The sequence below is a fragment of the Gracilinanus agilis genome, chromosome 4, assembly GCF_016433145.1.
Source record: "Gracilinanus agilis isolate LMUSP501 chromosome 4, AgileGrace, whole genome shotgun sequence".
Taxonomy (NCBI): Eukaryota; Metazoa; Chordata; class Mammalia; order Didelphimorphia; family Didelphidae; genus Gracilinanus; species Gracilinanus agilis.
In genome coordinates, this window is record NC_058133.1 from 6749431 (window position 1) to 6762626 (window position 13196).

Genomic DNA, 13196 nt, shown 5'->3' on the forward strand with positions numbered 1-13196 from the left:
ATGACTTGGTAGCCACTGACCCGACAGGAATCAATCATGTCTCCTCAATGTGACCTGGATGTTTGTTCTCTCAGGGCAAAGGCAACCAACCGCAGCCGAGTCATCAGCCCCAAGAGATTCCCATCGGAGGGGAGACCCCAGTGTTGACTGTGGCTGCCCTCTGTCGGGGTTGGGGTTCAGGGAGCCCAAAAACCGGAAACCCATTGGAATCATGGGTAATGTAGTCTCAAAGCCCCCACGTGTCCATAGGGAGTCTGCTAGACACTTCCAAATAGCACTTCCCTGAATTCAAAACAAACGCAGGGCTCTGCCGGGCGCTGGCTTCCACTCCTTTGGCTTCCATCTCGGGTTCATGATTTCTGGAGGAGTTACAGCAGCCAGGCTGGGTTTGTTTATGTCTCTGCGCCCATGGCAGCACTGTCTGGGGCCCTTGGCTGGCTCCGTGGCCTGCGATGAGCGCCTGGAAATGTGGCACTGATTGACTGAGCAGCGAAGTGGGCAGGAAGCTGACGCTGGTAAAATTAAAACAACCATTTCTTGACTATTTAAAAAAGAAGAGTGTGGACAAGGGGGAAAACCCTGCCATCCCCACAGTAAGAGTCTTAAAAAATAAAAGCTTTCACGTTTACATATAGTATCCTCAAAACAACCTTTTGGTATTATCATGCCCGTTTTATAGATGAAAAGGCTGAGGGCAAGAAAGGTAGGTGACTTGCTCAGTCACACTGCAAGTGTCCAAGGAAGGATTTGAACTCAGCTCTTCCTGCCTCCAAGTCAAATGAACATGAGATTCTAGGGTTTTTTGAGAATTGGTTTTTCTTCTATATCCCTTTGACTAATTCACTGTTCCTAGTTTTGCCTCTGGGGGCCACATATCGAATATATGGAATCCCTTTTCCATATGGTGATGATTCACACGGAGAGCGCAGCTGTCATGAGCTCCATCCCTTATGTGTGCGTGATATTGCCATTCTCAATTCCACTTCACCGAGTTCAGCAAATGTTCAGCGTCCGCTCTCTACGGGTCCTGGTTACTGATCCTCATACCAGGTTTTCTCCCTCTTACTTTGTCACACATCCAGGGCAGTCACTGAGTCCTATCCACCCTGCCTCCAGGACAGCTCTTCCTTCTTAACCATTCCCATTGCCGCCATCTTGGTTCAAGCCCTCATTAGCTTCCTTTGTTGTTTTAAAACCCTCACCTTCCATCTTAGAATCAAGACTGTGCATTGGCTCCAAGGCAGAAGAGTGGTAAGGGTAGGCAATGGGGGTCAAGTGACTTGCCCAGGGTCACACAGCTGGGAAGTGTCTGAAGCCAGATTTGAACCCAGGACCTCCTGTCCATAGGCCTGGCTCTCAATCCACTGAGTCACTCAGCTGCCCCCCTCCCCCATTAGCTTCTTTCCTTACAAGACTCTGGTCTCTTCGCTTTCCATATTATTCATGCCTCATTGTAATGGGTTACTTTTAACAAAATAATAACAATAACAACAAAATAACAATAACAACAAAAAAATAATAACAATAACAACAAAAGGAAACTCCCCCGGTGCTATTTTTATTTTATTGATTGATTCTATTTTCTCTTATTGCTATAATCTGCCTTTTTCCCTCTCAGCACATCCTTCCCATTCTCGGTGAAAACCCAAACACAGGAAAAGCTCTGTTATCAAACAGCTGAGTCAATTCTGGTGTTGACCATGTCTCGGGTAGGACTGAGTCCATCAGAAGGTGGGCCCAGGGCGAGGGCTATGAGGATTTCTCTGGAATCGTGACTGGTTGTGGCGCTGATCAGAGTTCCCAAACCTCTCCAAGTGGTTTGCCTTTTGTCATTTTAGAGACGGCCCTGTGGGTTCTGCTTGCTTCACTCTGTATCAGTTTGGGTCTCCCCAGGCTTCTCTGAAACTCAGCCCTTCCTCATTTCTCACAACAACAGTATTTGGTCACATTCATATTCCATCCTTTGTTGAGACCCTCCCCTGCTGATGGGCACCCCCTCGATTTCCAATTCTCCAACACCACAAAAAGAACTGCTGTGAACGGGTCCCACGTGAGTCCTTTTCCTCTGTTTTTGATCACTTTGGGTCACAGCCTGAGAAGTAGGAATTCTGGGACAAAGGATTTGATGGCCCATTAACAGCTCTTTGGGTGTAGGTCCAAATTCCTTTCTAGAATGGCCAGACCAATAGGAATGACAACTTGGTCTTAATGGTATAGGTATGGCCATGGCACTTCCCTCCCCAAAACTTCCCATGCTTCTTTCCTGCTTAGTAAATCAAGATCTCCTTCCATCCTTCTATCACATATTCTCCATCAGGTGGCCTCAGTCCAAGTGAGTGGACCTCATCCTCCAAACATGCCAACGCTTCTACCTCTGAACCTTGGCTCGTCCAGTCCCCTTCCTTTTGGGGCCTCCTCTGACCCTTTCTGCCTATTGCTATCCCCAAGGCCCACTTAGAGCCCCTCTCCTTTCTCCTCCTTTCTCCTCCTTTCTCCTCCTTTCTCCTCCTCCAGCTGCAAATGATCTCTGCTTCAGCTCATTTCCAAAGTCTGTACTCCAGTTACATATATTTTGGAGGGGGAAAAAGGTTCTGGACATGTCATTTCATGAGAACCGAGAACGTCTGACATGGAAAACCCTCCCCATATGAAGCTCACCATCTTGCTTGTTAATGCAGTGGGTTAGTGACTCATTCAGGATTATTCTGCTCTGGCATGTGTCAGAAGTAAGACTTGAACTCTGGGGTTCCTGGCTCCCCCTTACTTAGCCCAGCACAACCTGGGTGTTGAATAAGTGCTAACTGACTGGCTGACTGAAGCTACTGAACCTCCCAGAGCTCTTGTCAGATTGGCATTTAGCTGGCATTTAGCATTTCCTTGTCTCATCTCTCTATGCCATCAGTTCTTCAGAAGTCAGGAATCCTGGGTGATTTGAATGGAATCTTATTTCTTACTTAACCTCTTCCTGCTTTAGCAGATGACCCGAGGGTGGGAGGAGGCCATAGCAACCCTTCTTCAGCATCCTCAGACAGTCTCGCCAGCCAGCCCCTGCTTCCATGGTGCTCCAAGGGCACGCCATGGGCCGTCTGGAGGTCATCCTTGCCATCACATGACCCAGGCCTGTTCGAGCCTCAGCAGCTCTATGGTGTGCCCTGATTCCTCAAAGAAAAGAGCAAGACTGGGTGCATGCAGAAAGGAGCTGGAAAACCACCGCACTCTACCCCTTTTAGACTGGACCTGTGAGGGCAGCTGGGTAGCTCAGTGGCTGGAGAGTCAGGCCTAGAGACGGGAGGTCTTGGGTTCAAATCTGGCCTCAGACACTTCCCAGCTGTGTGACCCTGGGCAAGTCACTTGACCCCCATTGCCTAGCCTTTACCACTCTTCTGCCTTGGAATCAATACACAGTATTGATTCCAAGATCAAAGGTAAGGGTTTAAAATAAAAAGAAAAGACTCCAGAATCAGACATGAGGAGATGGATAAATTATATAGGGGGCAGCTGGGTAGCTCAGTGGATTGAGTGTCAGGCCTAGAGATGGGAGGTCCTAGGTTCAAATCAGGCCTCAGACACTTCCCAGCTGGGTGACCCTGGACAAGTCACTTGACCCCCATTGCCCACCCTTACCTCTCTTCCACCAAGGAGCCAGTACACAGAAGTTAAAGGTTTAAAAGAATAAAAATAAAAATAAAAAAATAGACTGGACCTGTGATTTCAGTGGTTCATGGACCTCCCGATGAGGAAAATCCTTCTAGCCATTCACATTCTCCATTGTATAACTTAGGCTCCTAGACAGGTGCCTGGGGACACTGAGGAGTCACATGATGTGCCCAGGACCATGCAGAGATGAGCTCTCCATCCGTGTACCGGCTCCCTATCCAGTGCCTAATTCCCATCTCTTCCTTTAGCACAGAAATCCCCACTTCCAGAGCCAGCAAACTTCAAAGGCAAGGCTGCAGCTGTAGGGAAATGAGGGTCATGCCATTGGAAGTTGGCCTGCCCACGATGGCCCTGAACCCTGACCGCTTTGAAGCTGCCTCGCCTCCTCCTCCTCCGTCCTTGCCCCTCTAGGGCTTGCCTGCAGTAGGGGAGCTCAGGCATGACTCAGTGTGTTATAATATAGGAAATTGTTGGGAGTTGGAGGGTCACCGTGTTTCCGTTAGCCCGAAGCCTGCTCCTTGGGCGCTTCATGCTTCTTTGACCCAGGCGAGAGCTGGATTTTCCCCTGAAAGCAAGACGACAGATGACTTCAGTGAATTGTGACGTGGGCTCTTTTCAACCTTCTTTAAATTCTGTGCTCTCGGAAGCCTGAGAACTCAATATTAGGTTTAGCTGATGCCAAAAACATCAATGTGGGAAAGCATTTTCCAACCATTTTTGACAATTTGTGGTGAGTCACTTAAACACTTTGGGGCTCAGTTTGTTCATCTGTAAAATGGGGATGAGATTAGGTGACCTCTGAGGTCCCTTTCAGGCTCAGATCAAAGAAGTAGAATAAATGGTCCTTGGGCCCAGGGACTGGGTCTGGATTCGGCATATTTCCGTTGGGCTGGAATGAATGACCACCTTTTTTATGACTTCCAATAGTGAGAGTTGAATATGTTCTACTGTGGGGAGAGGGTTCATTTGGTCTTTTGAAAAGGCTTTTCATGGCCCACATTTGACTCTCAGTTGCAGCCCAACAAGCCTATCCAAAGTGCCCCAAGTGGGGTCAGAAAGAGTGGAACATACGGGAAAGGGCTGAAGAACAACAATTTGGGAGGATGGAGGAAGGCTTTGGGGGGTTGTGGCTACTTCAAGCAATCAGCGTTTAGTGAGCATCCCCTATGTGCCAGGCACTGTGCTGATGAGCTCTAGCGATCCAGAGAGTGGCAAAAGGCAGTCCTCGCCCTCCAAAGCTCACAGGCTAGCGAGGGAGCCGCCCATTGGAAATAGTCAAGGATGGCAGGAGGTGGAGGGAGGGTGGAGACGAACGTCCTGGTCGCTGCTCGCTCTCTGACCCGTTTGACCCGGTTTCTAGGAGTGTAGACGTCGGGGAAAGAGGCGTCTGCGTTAATCCTTCCGCAGGACTAATGGCCCCGTGCCTTTGTTTCTCTTTCCCAGATTTTGATGCTGAAAATGATCTTCAGCCACACCTCGATGGACCACTGCAAGACGCCGGGCTTCCAGGGGGAGAGACCCAAGGAGTGCGACTTCTTCTTGACGGCCATCCGCCTGGCTTCCCTCAACCAGATCTTGGACCCCTGGGTCTACCTGCTGCTCCGAAAGATCCTCCTCCGGAAGTTCTGTCAGGTAGCAAACGCCGTCTCCAGCTGCTCTCGCGACGGACACAAAGGGCAGCCCGTCTCGTTGTCCAACGAGATCATGCAGATGGGAGCCTGAGAGAGAGCCTCCAGCAGCCCACATGCTAACCGCTCGTGACCACCAGTAGTCTTAGACCCTCCTGTGCATCTTGGCGGCCGCAGCATGCCCGCGCTTGTGTATCCAGGTGGAATGAATTCTTGACATCAGGCTAAACGGCCTCAACAGACCCGATAACCCCCCCCGCCCCGCCCCCCAGTGCCCAAAACACAGAATCTGAACTCTAAGCCAGTGGAGCTGCCTCTGCCGCCATCTCCCGCTGCCTCCTGTCGCTCCAGTGTGTCGCCTCCCTGTGACTGTCCGTGTGGCCGTGCTTCTGGCTTGCTGTGAATTCTCCAGGGCTGTTGCCTGCCTCTGAGCTAATCCCAGTCAAGGCTGGCTCCAATGCGAGCAGCCTTTCGGAATGCTACGCTTCTCCCACAATCCCTTTGACTTTCTCTGCATATATCCTCTCTGTGCTTCTGTGTCAGTGTTTCTCCACAATAGGCGACAAGGCTGGGAGGGCAGGAATCCTTGCCTTTTGGTCTTCGTGTCCCCGACCCTGGCGGGAGGCGCTTAAAAAATGCTTAGTGGGTAAATGAAGGACTCAAGGAACCAGCGTTTATTAAGTACACAGGAGGTGCTTAATAAATGCTTGTCGGGTGGATGGTGAAGGAACGAAGTAAGCCTTCCTTTAGTGGTGAGTCAGAGGTGGAGTCAGAGGTGGAGGAAGGCGGGTTGTTTGTTGTTGTTTTTAAAGACGTTTTGGAGGAAGTTGGTCTTCCCATCCTCCTCTCTGCCAGTCTGTCTGCCCATCCGTCTGTTTCTCTCTTTAACCTTACAGGGAACAAGAACTTAAGGGACTTTTCTCTTTCACTGTTCAATGGTTGTGGGTCAAACACGAAACAAAGACAGCATCGTACAGTCCCGAAGTGCATTAATCTGGATGTTCTTTGTCCTCGTGTCTAATATCTCAGCATTAAATCTGAATCTTACACTGTTAAGCGGTTGTCTTGGTAACTGTGTCGATCCAGGATCCAAATAGGAGTCACTGAAATGACCGTCAGAAATGGTGGGGTGGGTAGTTCTGAAAAGTGGGCGCTGACTCAGATGAGTAAGTCGATCTTCTCCGGTGAAGGACTTCCGTTCTTTTGGGTTTCTCCGACAAAATATACCCAGGCCTTTAGTGGTTCGGGACCTACTTAGGAAATCAAGAAGAAGGGAGTGGGGAACCTAAGACGTAGGGTAGCTTGATTCCTCCGGTCTGGGGTTCCTCCTCTGAAAATGGGGATGATGGCAATAGCAGCTACCTCTCGGGGTTGTTGGGAGGCTCTGGTGAGACCTGCACCTACACCCCACCTCCTCAGCTTTGTCTTTAAAGGATACTCTGAGGGCGAGGCCACCAGGATGGCCAAAGATTTGCGGGGAGGGGCGTCTAGTTTGTGGATCCAGGTCTGAGCCACACCTTTGGGAATGATAGGGGCTTCCTGTTTTAAACAAGCCCTCCTCGCAATGTTGTTTCTGCGGAGAAGTCTGAGCCACAGCAGCTAATCCCTGACCCTTCTCTATGGCCGCTGCTGTGAATTAAAGCTTACAAATTGTCGGGCACTTGCTGGGCATTGGCGGTACAAACCAACAATGAAATAGTCCCTGCACTCCACAGGGAGCGGATGCTCTATGGGCAGAGGATTTCTTTGTCTTTTTAAAAGGCTTCATTATTGTTTGGAAAGTGCCCTCCAGCCAGCCCAACAGGACTTGTTTAAGGGGCCCGAGCCAGGTGTGAGGAATAGAAAGAGGCACCCAGAAACCAGCCCAGCCTATTAGAAAATTACCAGCAGAAACACACTTTAAGCTCTTTTTTGGTATTAAATACGCAAGCCCATTAGACTTGTCATTTTTGTGTGTGTGACTCTCCCCCCACCTTTCTGTTTCTCTGTCTGTCTGTCTGTCTGTCTGTCTGTCTCTGTCTCTCTCTCTGTCTCTCTCTCCCTCTGTCTTTCTCTCTGTCTCTCTGTCTCTCATTCTTTCTCTGTCTTTCTAATTCTGTCTCTCTCTTTCTTCCCTTTTGTCTCTTTCCTTCTCTCTCTGTCTCCCTCTCTATCTCTATCTCACTATCTCTGTCTCTCCATCTTCTGTCTCTCTAGCTCTGTCTCTCTTCTTCTTCCTCCCTCCTTTCTCCTCTCTTTTCTTTTTCTCTTCCTCTCTCTTCCCTTATTTTCTGTCTCCTTTCTCTCTCTTCTCTTTTTCCTTCTTTTCTGGTCACTCTTTCTCTCTGATCGTGATCACTCTTGCTCTTTCTGGGTTAAAGAAAGTTTTTTTTTTTTTTTAAAAGCTTTTATATCTTTAATTTAATTTATTTTTAAGGTGGGAAGAATTAATTTAAGGAGCTTTAACTGCCCATTAGGTTAGCATAATTATTATCCAAGCATTGGCTGGATCAGGAATAATCCAATTAAGTGAATGAGAGAATCCAAAGGAAAGCATGCTAATAGGATATAGGCGCTTCCTCCAGGCTGGAGTTTGCCAGTGGAAAATATGCTGAATAAGCTATTCTGAACATGGGAAGCCCCCAAGACCCAGCTCCCCGATGTTCCAGAAGTGGGCACGGCACACAGACTGATGTCAACATATTCCTTTCCCGGCCCCCTCCGCAGTAGAATAGGGGATACGCATCCTGTCTCCTTATCAATATTAAAGGGAAAGCCAATGTGTGACCCAAGGGTTCCTCTTGACCCAGGTATCAGAGCGTTGCCTCAGTTTCCCTGTCTCTCTCCCAGACCTGGATCCTTTCTCTAGGGATCTCAGATGACAAGAATCTTGCTTTGGGAACATTATTCTTGAGAGGGGGGATTCCATGAAAGGTGGAGCCATTGGGGACCTGATTGGGCAGGGTGGGTTGGGGCGGCACACTGATCCTCAAAGAGACTTATTACCCAGGAGGTGGTGCCCAGATGGGTGCTGTATCAGTCCTGCAGAGAGGGGTGTGTGTGTGTGTGTGTGTGTGTGTGTGTGTGTGTGTGTGTGTGTGTGTGCAGGTATATATATATGTGAGAGGTAAGAGGGCACACCTGGGAGTTGGGAAGACGTTAAGGGCTCAGTCCCTGCCTCGGACCCTGGGTGGCCGAATGACCTCACACTAGTCCTTCAACCTCTCCTTGTGTGTCCTGGGTTTCTTCTTAAGACTAAAAGTCCCATCGAGCTGGAGATTTTCTAAAGAGCTGTAGACTGTTAGTGGTGGAAGGGCTCCCCCACGCTAGGACCACCTTTTCCCCAAAAGAAGACACTGTCAAGAGCAGGAGTTCTCCACTTGGATCACCTCCCAGATGGGGGTATTTTCTGCTCCTCACTGCGTACATCGCCAAGGCAGTGCGTTGCGGGCGGATGGTGCATTTGGACTTAGAAAACTCTAGGCTTAAATCTGGTTTCTGACCATTGCCGGCCACCTGACACGGGGCGGCTCACTTGACTTTCCACACGGATGAAATCACGGATCCCTGGATCCTTCCCACCCTCAAACATGTGTTTCTGCGCCATTCCCCCGGGGAGCTTTCTCAAATAAAAGTCTGCCCCAACTGGGCGGCCGTCCCGGAGAAGCCCTCGCAGGGTAGCTGCATTTCTCTCCATGATGGCGCCCGAGGCGATGGAGCCAGTAAACAGCCTCTGTTTGTGACCTGCCCTGGCACTGAGGTTCTTGGCTGTCTTCTCTCTAAACGCTGATGGATGAGCCTCCTGGAAGGTACAAGTGAGGAGCTTTCATGGAACAAACTCAAACTTGTCCCCATCCCCCAACACATTTCCAGCTGGGTAGATCCTTGCTGCGGGTTGGCAAGAGGGCAGCCTAGGAGTCAGCCTGGATGGCTCCTCCCCAGTGGCTCCTCCCAGCTTTCTCTGAGTTCTCCAGTTTTAGGGCACGGAGCAACGGGAGGTTTATTTCTTCATATGACCCGCTTTATGTCACCTTAACCTCACTCCTTCCTCAGAGAGCTTTCCCTTGTAACAAATAATAGACAATTAATGGGGGGAAAGAAAGCACGTCATCAGAATTAACCGAGACCCAGTCGTGTGAGCCTGGCCAAGTCACTGGACTCCAACCGCCTCGCTTTGCCTCTACCATTCATCTACATTGGAACCAACACTTAGTATGGACTCTAAGGTGGAAGGTAAGAGTTCAAAACAAAACAAAACAAAACTAAGACTTCACCTGAGTCCAACAGTGCAAGCAACATTCTGTGCCCACGTGCTCCCCTTTGTCGAGAAGGAAGTGAGGAACATTTTCTCATATCCTCTTTGGAGCTCTCCTTAGACATTATGATTGCAGAGTTTAATGCCTTTTTTTTTTTTAACCCATCATAGAATCAATACTGTGTATTGGCTCCAAGGCGGAAGAGTGGTAAGGGTGGGCCATGGGGGTCAAGTGACTTGCCCAGGGTCACCCAGCTGGGAAGTGTCGGAGGCCAAATTTGAACTCAGGACCTCCCATTCCTAGGCCTGACTCTCCATCCACTGAGCCCCCCAAACCCCCATAGAGTTAAATTTCGAGTTCAGTTGGGGTTGGGGTTGTCATTCACATCTCCGTTGGCCTTGAGCTTACGGCTTTCCCAATTTTGCTAAGTTGCCGGGCTCCATTTTGGTTCCTACAAGTCACAACGATTAGAGAAAGGCATAAAAGGAAGAAGCTGTGTAAACGGGACACGGTTTGTTTCCAGATTCTGTCCTCCCTGCAGGGAGTTGAAAGCCCGAGCCTTGGGGCTGCCCTTCAGGACAGGAAAGAAAACCACATCCACCCAATGGTGCCTTCCCGCACGCCTCCCCTGCGGCCGAGCATGGTGCCAGGCTTGAGGAGGTAGAGCAGCCTGGAGCCTTCCCTGCCCTCATCATCCTTCCCGGTCCTGCCTGGGGACGGTGACTGGGCTAAGCGGGCGGCGCTGGACGAAGCGTCCTGGGATTTCCTGTGGGAAGGAAGGCGGCCATTGTGAGCCTCAGGGCCGCCATCCTCAGTGGCTGACCAGAGCAGGCGCTCAGCGCACGTCCATGGCACCGAGCGGAGGCGGCCCCATCAGGGGGTCTTCCCGGGCTCTTCGCCGATAAGCCCCGCACGGTGGCCAGACCGATGTTGCTGAAGCCCAGCTTGGCTCCTGTTGCCTTTCCATGGCCATAAGCCCAGCCTCCCGGCTGCCTCTGCAGGCTCCCGCCTTGCCTTCCTTTAAACATTCGTGATCCCCGACAGCCCAAGGCCAGAACAGGCAGGAGGAGGGTCCGCTCGGCCTCCGCCCCACCCAGAAACTCCCATGTGAGGCCGAGAGTGAGGCTGTTACAGAGAAAACCGTGTGGGAGAGGCTGAGGTCCCTGCAGACCAGCCATTTAAAGGGAGCATCTTTAGGCAGCCTCTGGCCCGTGCCTACTCCATGCCAGGTGCTGTGCAGGCCCTCCACGAGCTGGCAGTCAGTCAATAACCAGGCGGCATTCATTAAGCACCTGCTGTGTGCAGGGCATTGTGCCAAGGGGAACTCTGGAGGAGCTCATGGCCCACTGGGGGACTGTGTGCCCATGGATGGACCCACAAGGGATGGAGGAGAGGAAGAGAAGGGAGAGGAGGGGGGACCCCACGAGACTGAGCTCAGGTCCCACCTCTGCTGTTTCCCAGCTCTGTGATCTTGTGAAGCTCTGCTTCACCTCCCGTGGCCTCAGTTTCTTCATCTGTAAAAGAAAGAGATTAAAATCAAAACCTCGAGGGCAGCTCCCTAGAAGTCTACAGAGTCCTGGAATCAAATCCTGCCTCCGACATATTGGGCAAGTCCATTAACTATCAGAGTCTCGGACAACATGAGCAGGTAAAAATCTCTACATGCATTGGACAAAGGGATTGCCCGGTCTCGGAGGTCACAAATCCTAGTTTCCAGGAATTGGAATGTTGATTATAATAGAAATGAGAGAAGGCATGTTCTTGTAGAGAGTATAGAGGAAATAGCCCTGGACCTGGAGTCAGGAAGACCTGAGTTCAAATCTAGCCTCAGTCCCTTCCTAGCTGTATGGCCCTGGACAAGTCATCTAACACCCACTGCCTGGTCCTTATCCCTTTTCTGCCTTGGAACCAATATTAAGTATTGAGTCTAAAATGGAAGGGAAGAGTTTAATGAAAACTAGTTATTGATTATTTCCAGAAGGTGCCATTTGCTCCATAGAATCAGAGCCCTGTGTGTCATGCTGGCTTTCCCTTTGACTTGGAAACGTCCCTCACCTCGCTGGGTCTTGGTTTCCTCATCCGCAGAAGGAAAGGATCAGGCCAGGCCAGCGTGGAGGTCTGTTACTTTTATGGCTCCTCCGCCTTGCCTAGAATAGCCCTTATCCTCGCCCACGTCTGTCCATACTCCATCATCTCTGCAGCTTTCCTATCCCTCGGAATGCAAAGTCCTGGACGTGGCACGGAGGAGCCCCATCGAATTCTCCCCGTGGCGTCCTTTACACGTAAGACTCTATCGGTTAGCTGGATAATCTCTCTGAGTGGGTCCCGGCCATTAGGAGGGTCGCAGAGTGACCCATTGCCCCAACGGCAGTTTCGATCGTGCCTGTGAAGCCAACGAGGATCTCTAACTTGGTTCCTTCCTCCACCTGAGATGCAAAATAGGAAGGTTTTAGCGACTCCATTAATTGATCCCAAATATGGGGATCCCAGCCATATGGGCGATCCTCTCTCCAAGGTACTGCCTGCTAGTGGGACCATTTGCTTCACAAATCATCTGGTCACTCTGGTCGCAGCCCCTAAACAGGGCAGGCCATCATTCTGATGGTGAATGTGGTTTTTGAAAGAACTTTGTGTTTGCTTATAACAAACCACTAATTTCCTCTTTTAAAAATTTTGAAGATGACGGCGGATCCCAGGAAAGACTCCAGTAGGGATATATCTAGCAACAGTAAAGGATTTCACAAAAATCTAGCCAGTGGCCTTAGACATTTTCCTGGCAGCGTGACCCTGGGCAAGTCACTTCACCCTCATTGCCTAGCCCTTACCGCTCTTCTACCTTGGAGCCAATATACAGGATGGATTCTAAGGGGGAACGTTAGGGGTTTTTAAAATTTCAGACTAGAGGTCAGTTCATAGGAAATTGGTCCAATAGGCTGTGAATCCAAATTATATGAGTTGGTGTCAATCATACCTTGGGGAAACCTGGATCAATATTGATCCTTGCCTTTGATCCCATTCTACAGGGTTGCTATGTAAACCATTGAAGGTCTGGCTCAATCATCCATTTTTTCATCTGTGTCGCCTGTTCAATTTCTGTGGTGAAACTCATAAAATGGGGGGAATCCCCTTGATGTCCCCATTATCCAACTCCACTTTGTATATTAAGGATGACACTCTTCAGTCCATTCAGTGAAGGCTTGTGGAGATCTGACTGTCTCAGAACTGTCTCTCAGCAAAATCCGTGAATGTTTCTTGTTCACATCAGAGTGAAAAGTGGCCCTCTCTGTGCCACTTCAGAGGTTTAATGCCATGGCTATCCCCTGGCACCTCATGGATCGTATTGTCTTCCCGTAGGAATCAGATGGGCCGGGTCTGTTGCCCTGGGCCACTCAGGAAGAAGAAGCAGGGATTTCCTCTTTATTATTAGGGTAAGAGACAGTGGGGAGGAGAGAAAGGAGAGCTGGCCTCTGCCTGCTTCTGACACAGCCTGGGCATAGGACTTTAGGCAAGTTGCTTTTCAGTACCCTTGTCAGTCATTGAGGGTATGGCTCAATCATCCTATGAGTGAGGGAGGAAGGACAGAAGGAAGGGAGGGAGGGAGGGAGAGAGGGAGGGAGGGAGGAAGGAAGGAAGGGAGGGAGGGAGGGAGGGACAGAAGGAAGGAAGGAAGGAGGGA

At 50.1% G+C, this 13196-nt stretch overlaps 1 protein-coding gene across 2 annotated transcripts in view; it reads left to right on the plus strand.

Moving 5' to 3' along the window:
- Nucleotides 1-4811: 4811 nt before the first annotated feature.
- PTGER3 (prostaglandin E receptor 3) overlaps nucleotides 4812-13196 on the plus strand; it is a 61620-nt gene continuing 53235 nt past the window's right edge. For both annotated transcript variants that reach the window (XM_044676845.1, XR_006506161.1), the window contains exon 1: nucleotides 4812-5289. In XM_044676845.1, the coding sequence (XP_044532780.1) occupies nucleotides 5107-5289 (183 nt within the window). In that variant the 5' untranslated portion in view covers nucleotides 4812-5106. The remainder of the gene's footprint in view (nucleotides 5290-13196) is intronic.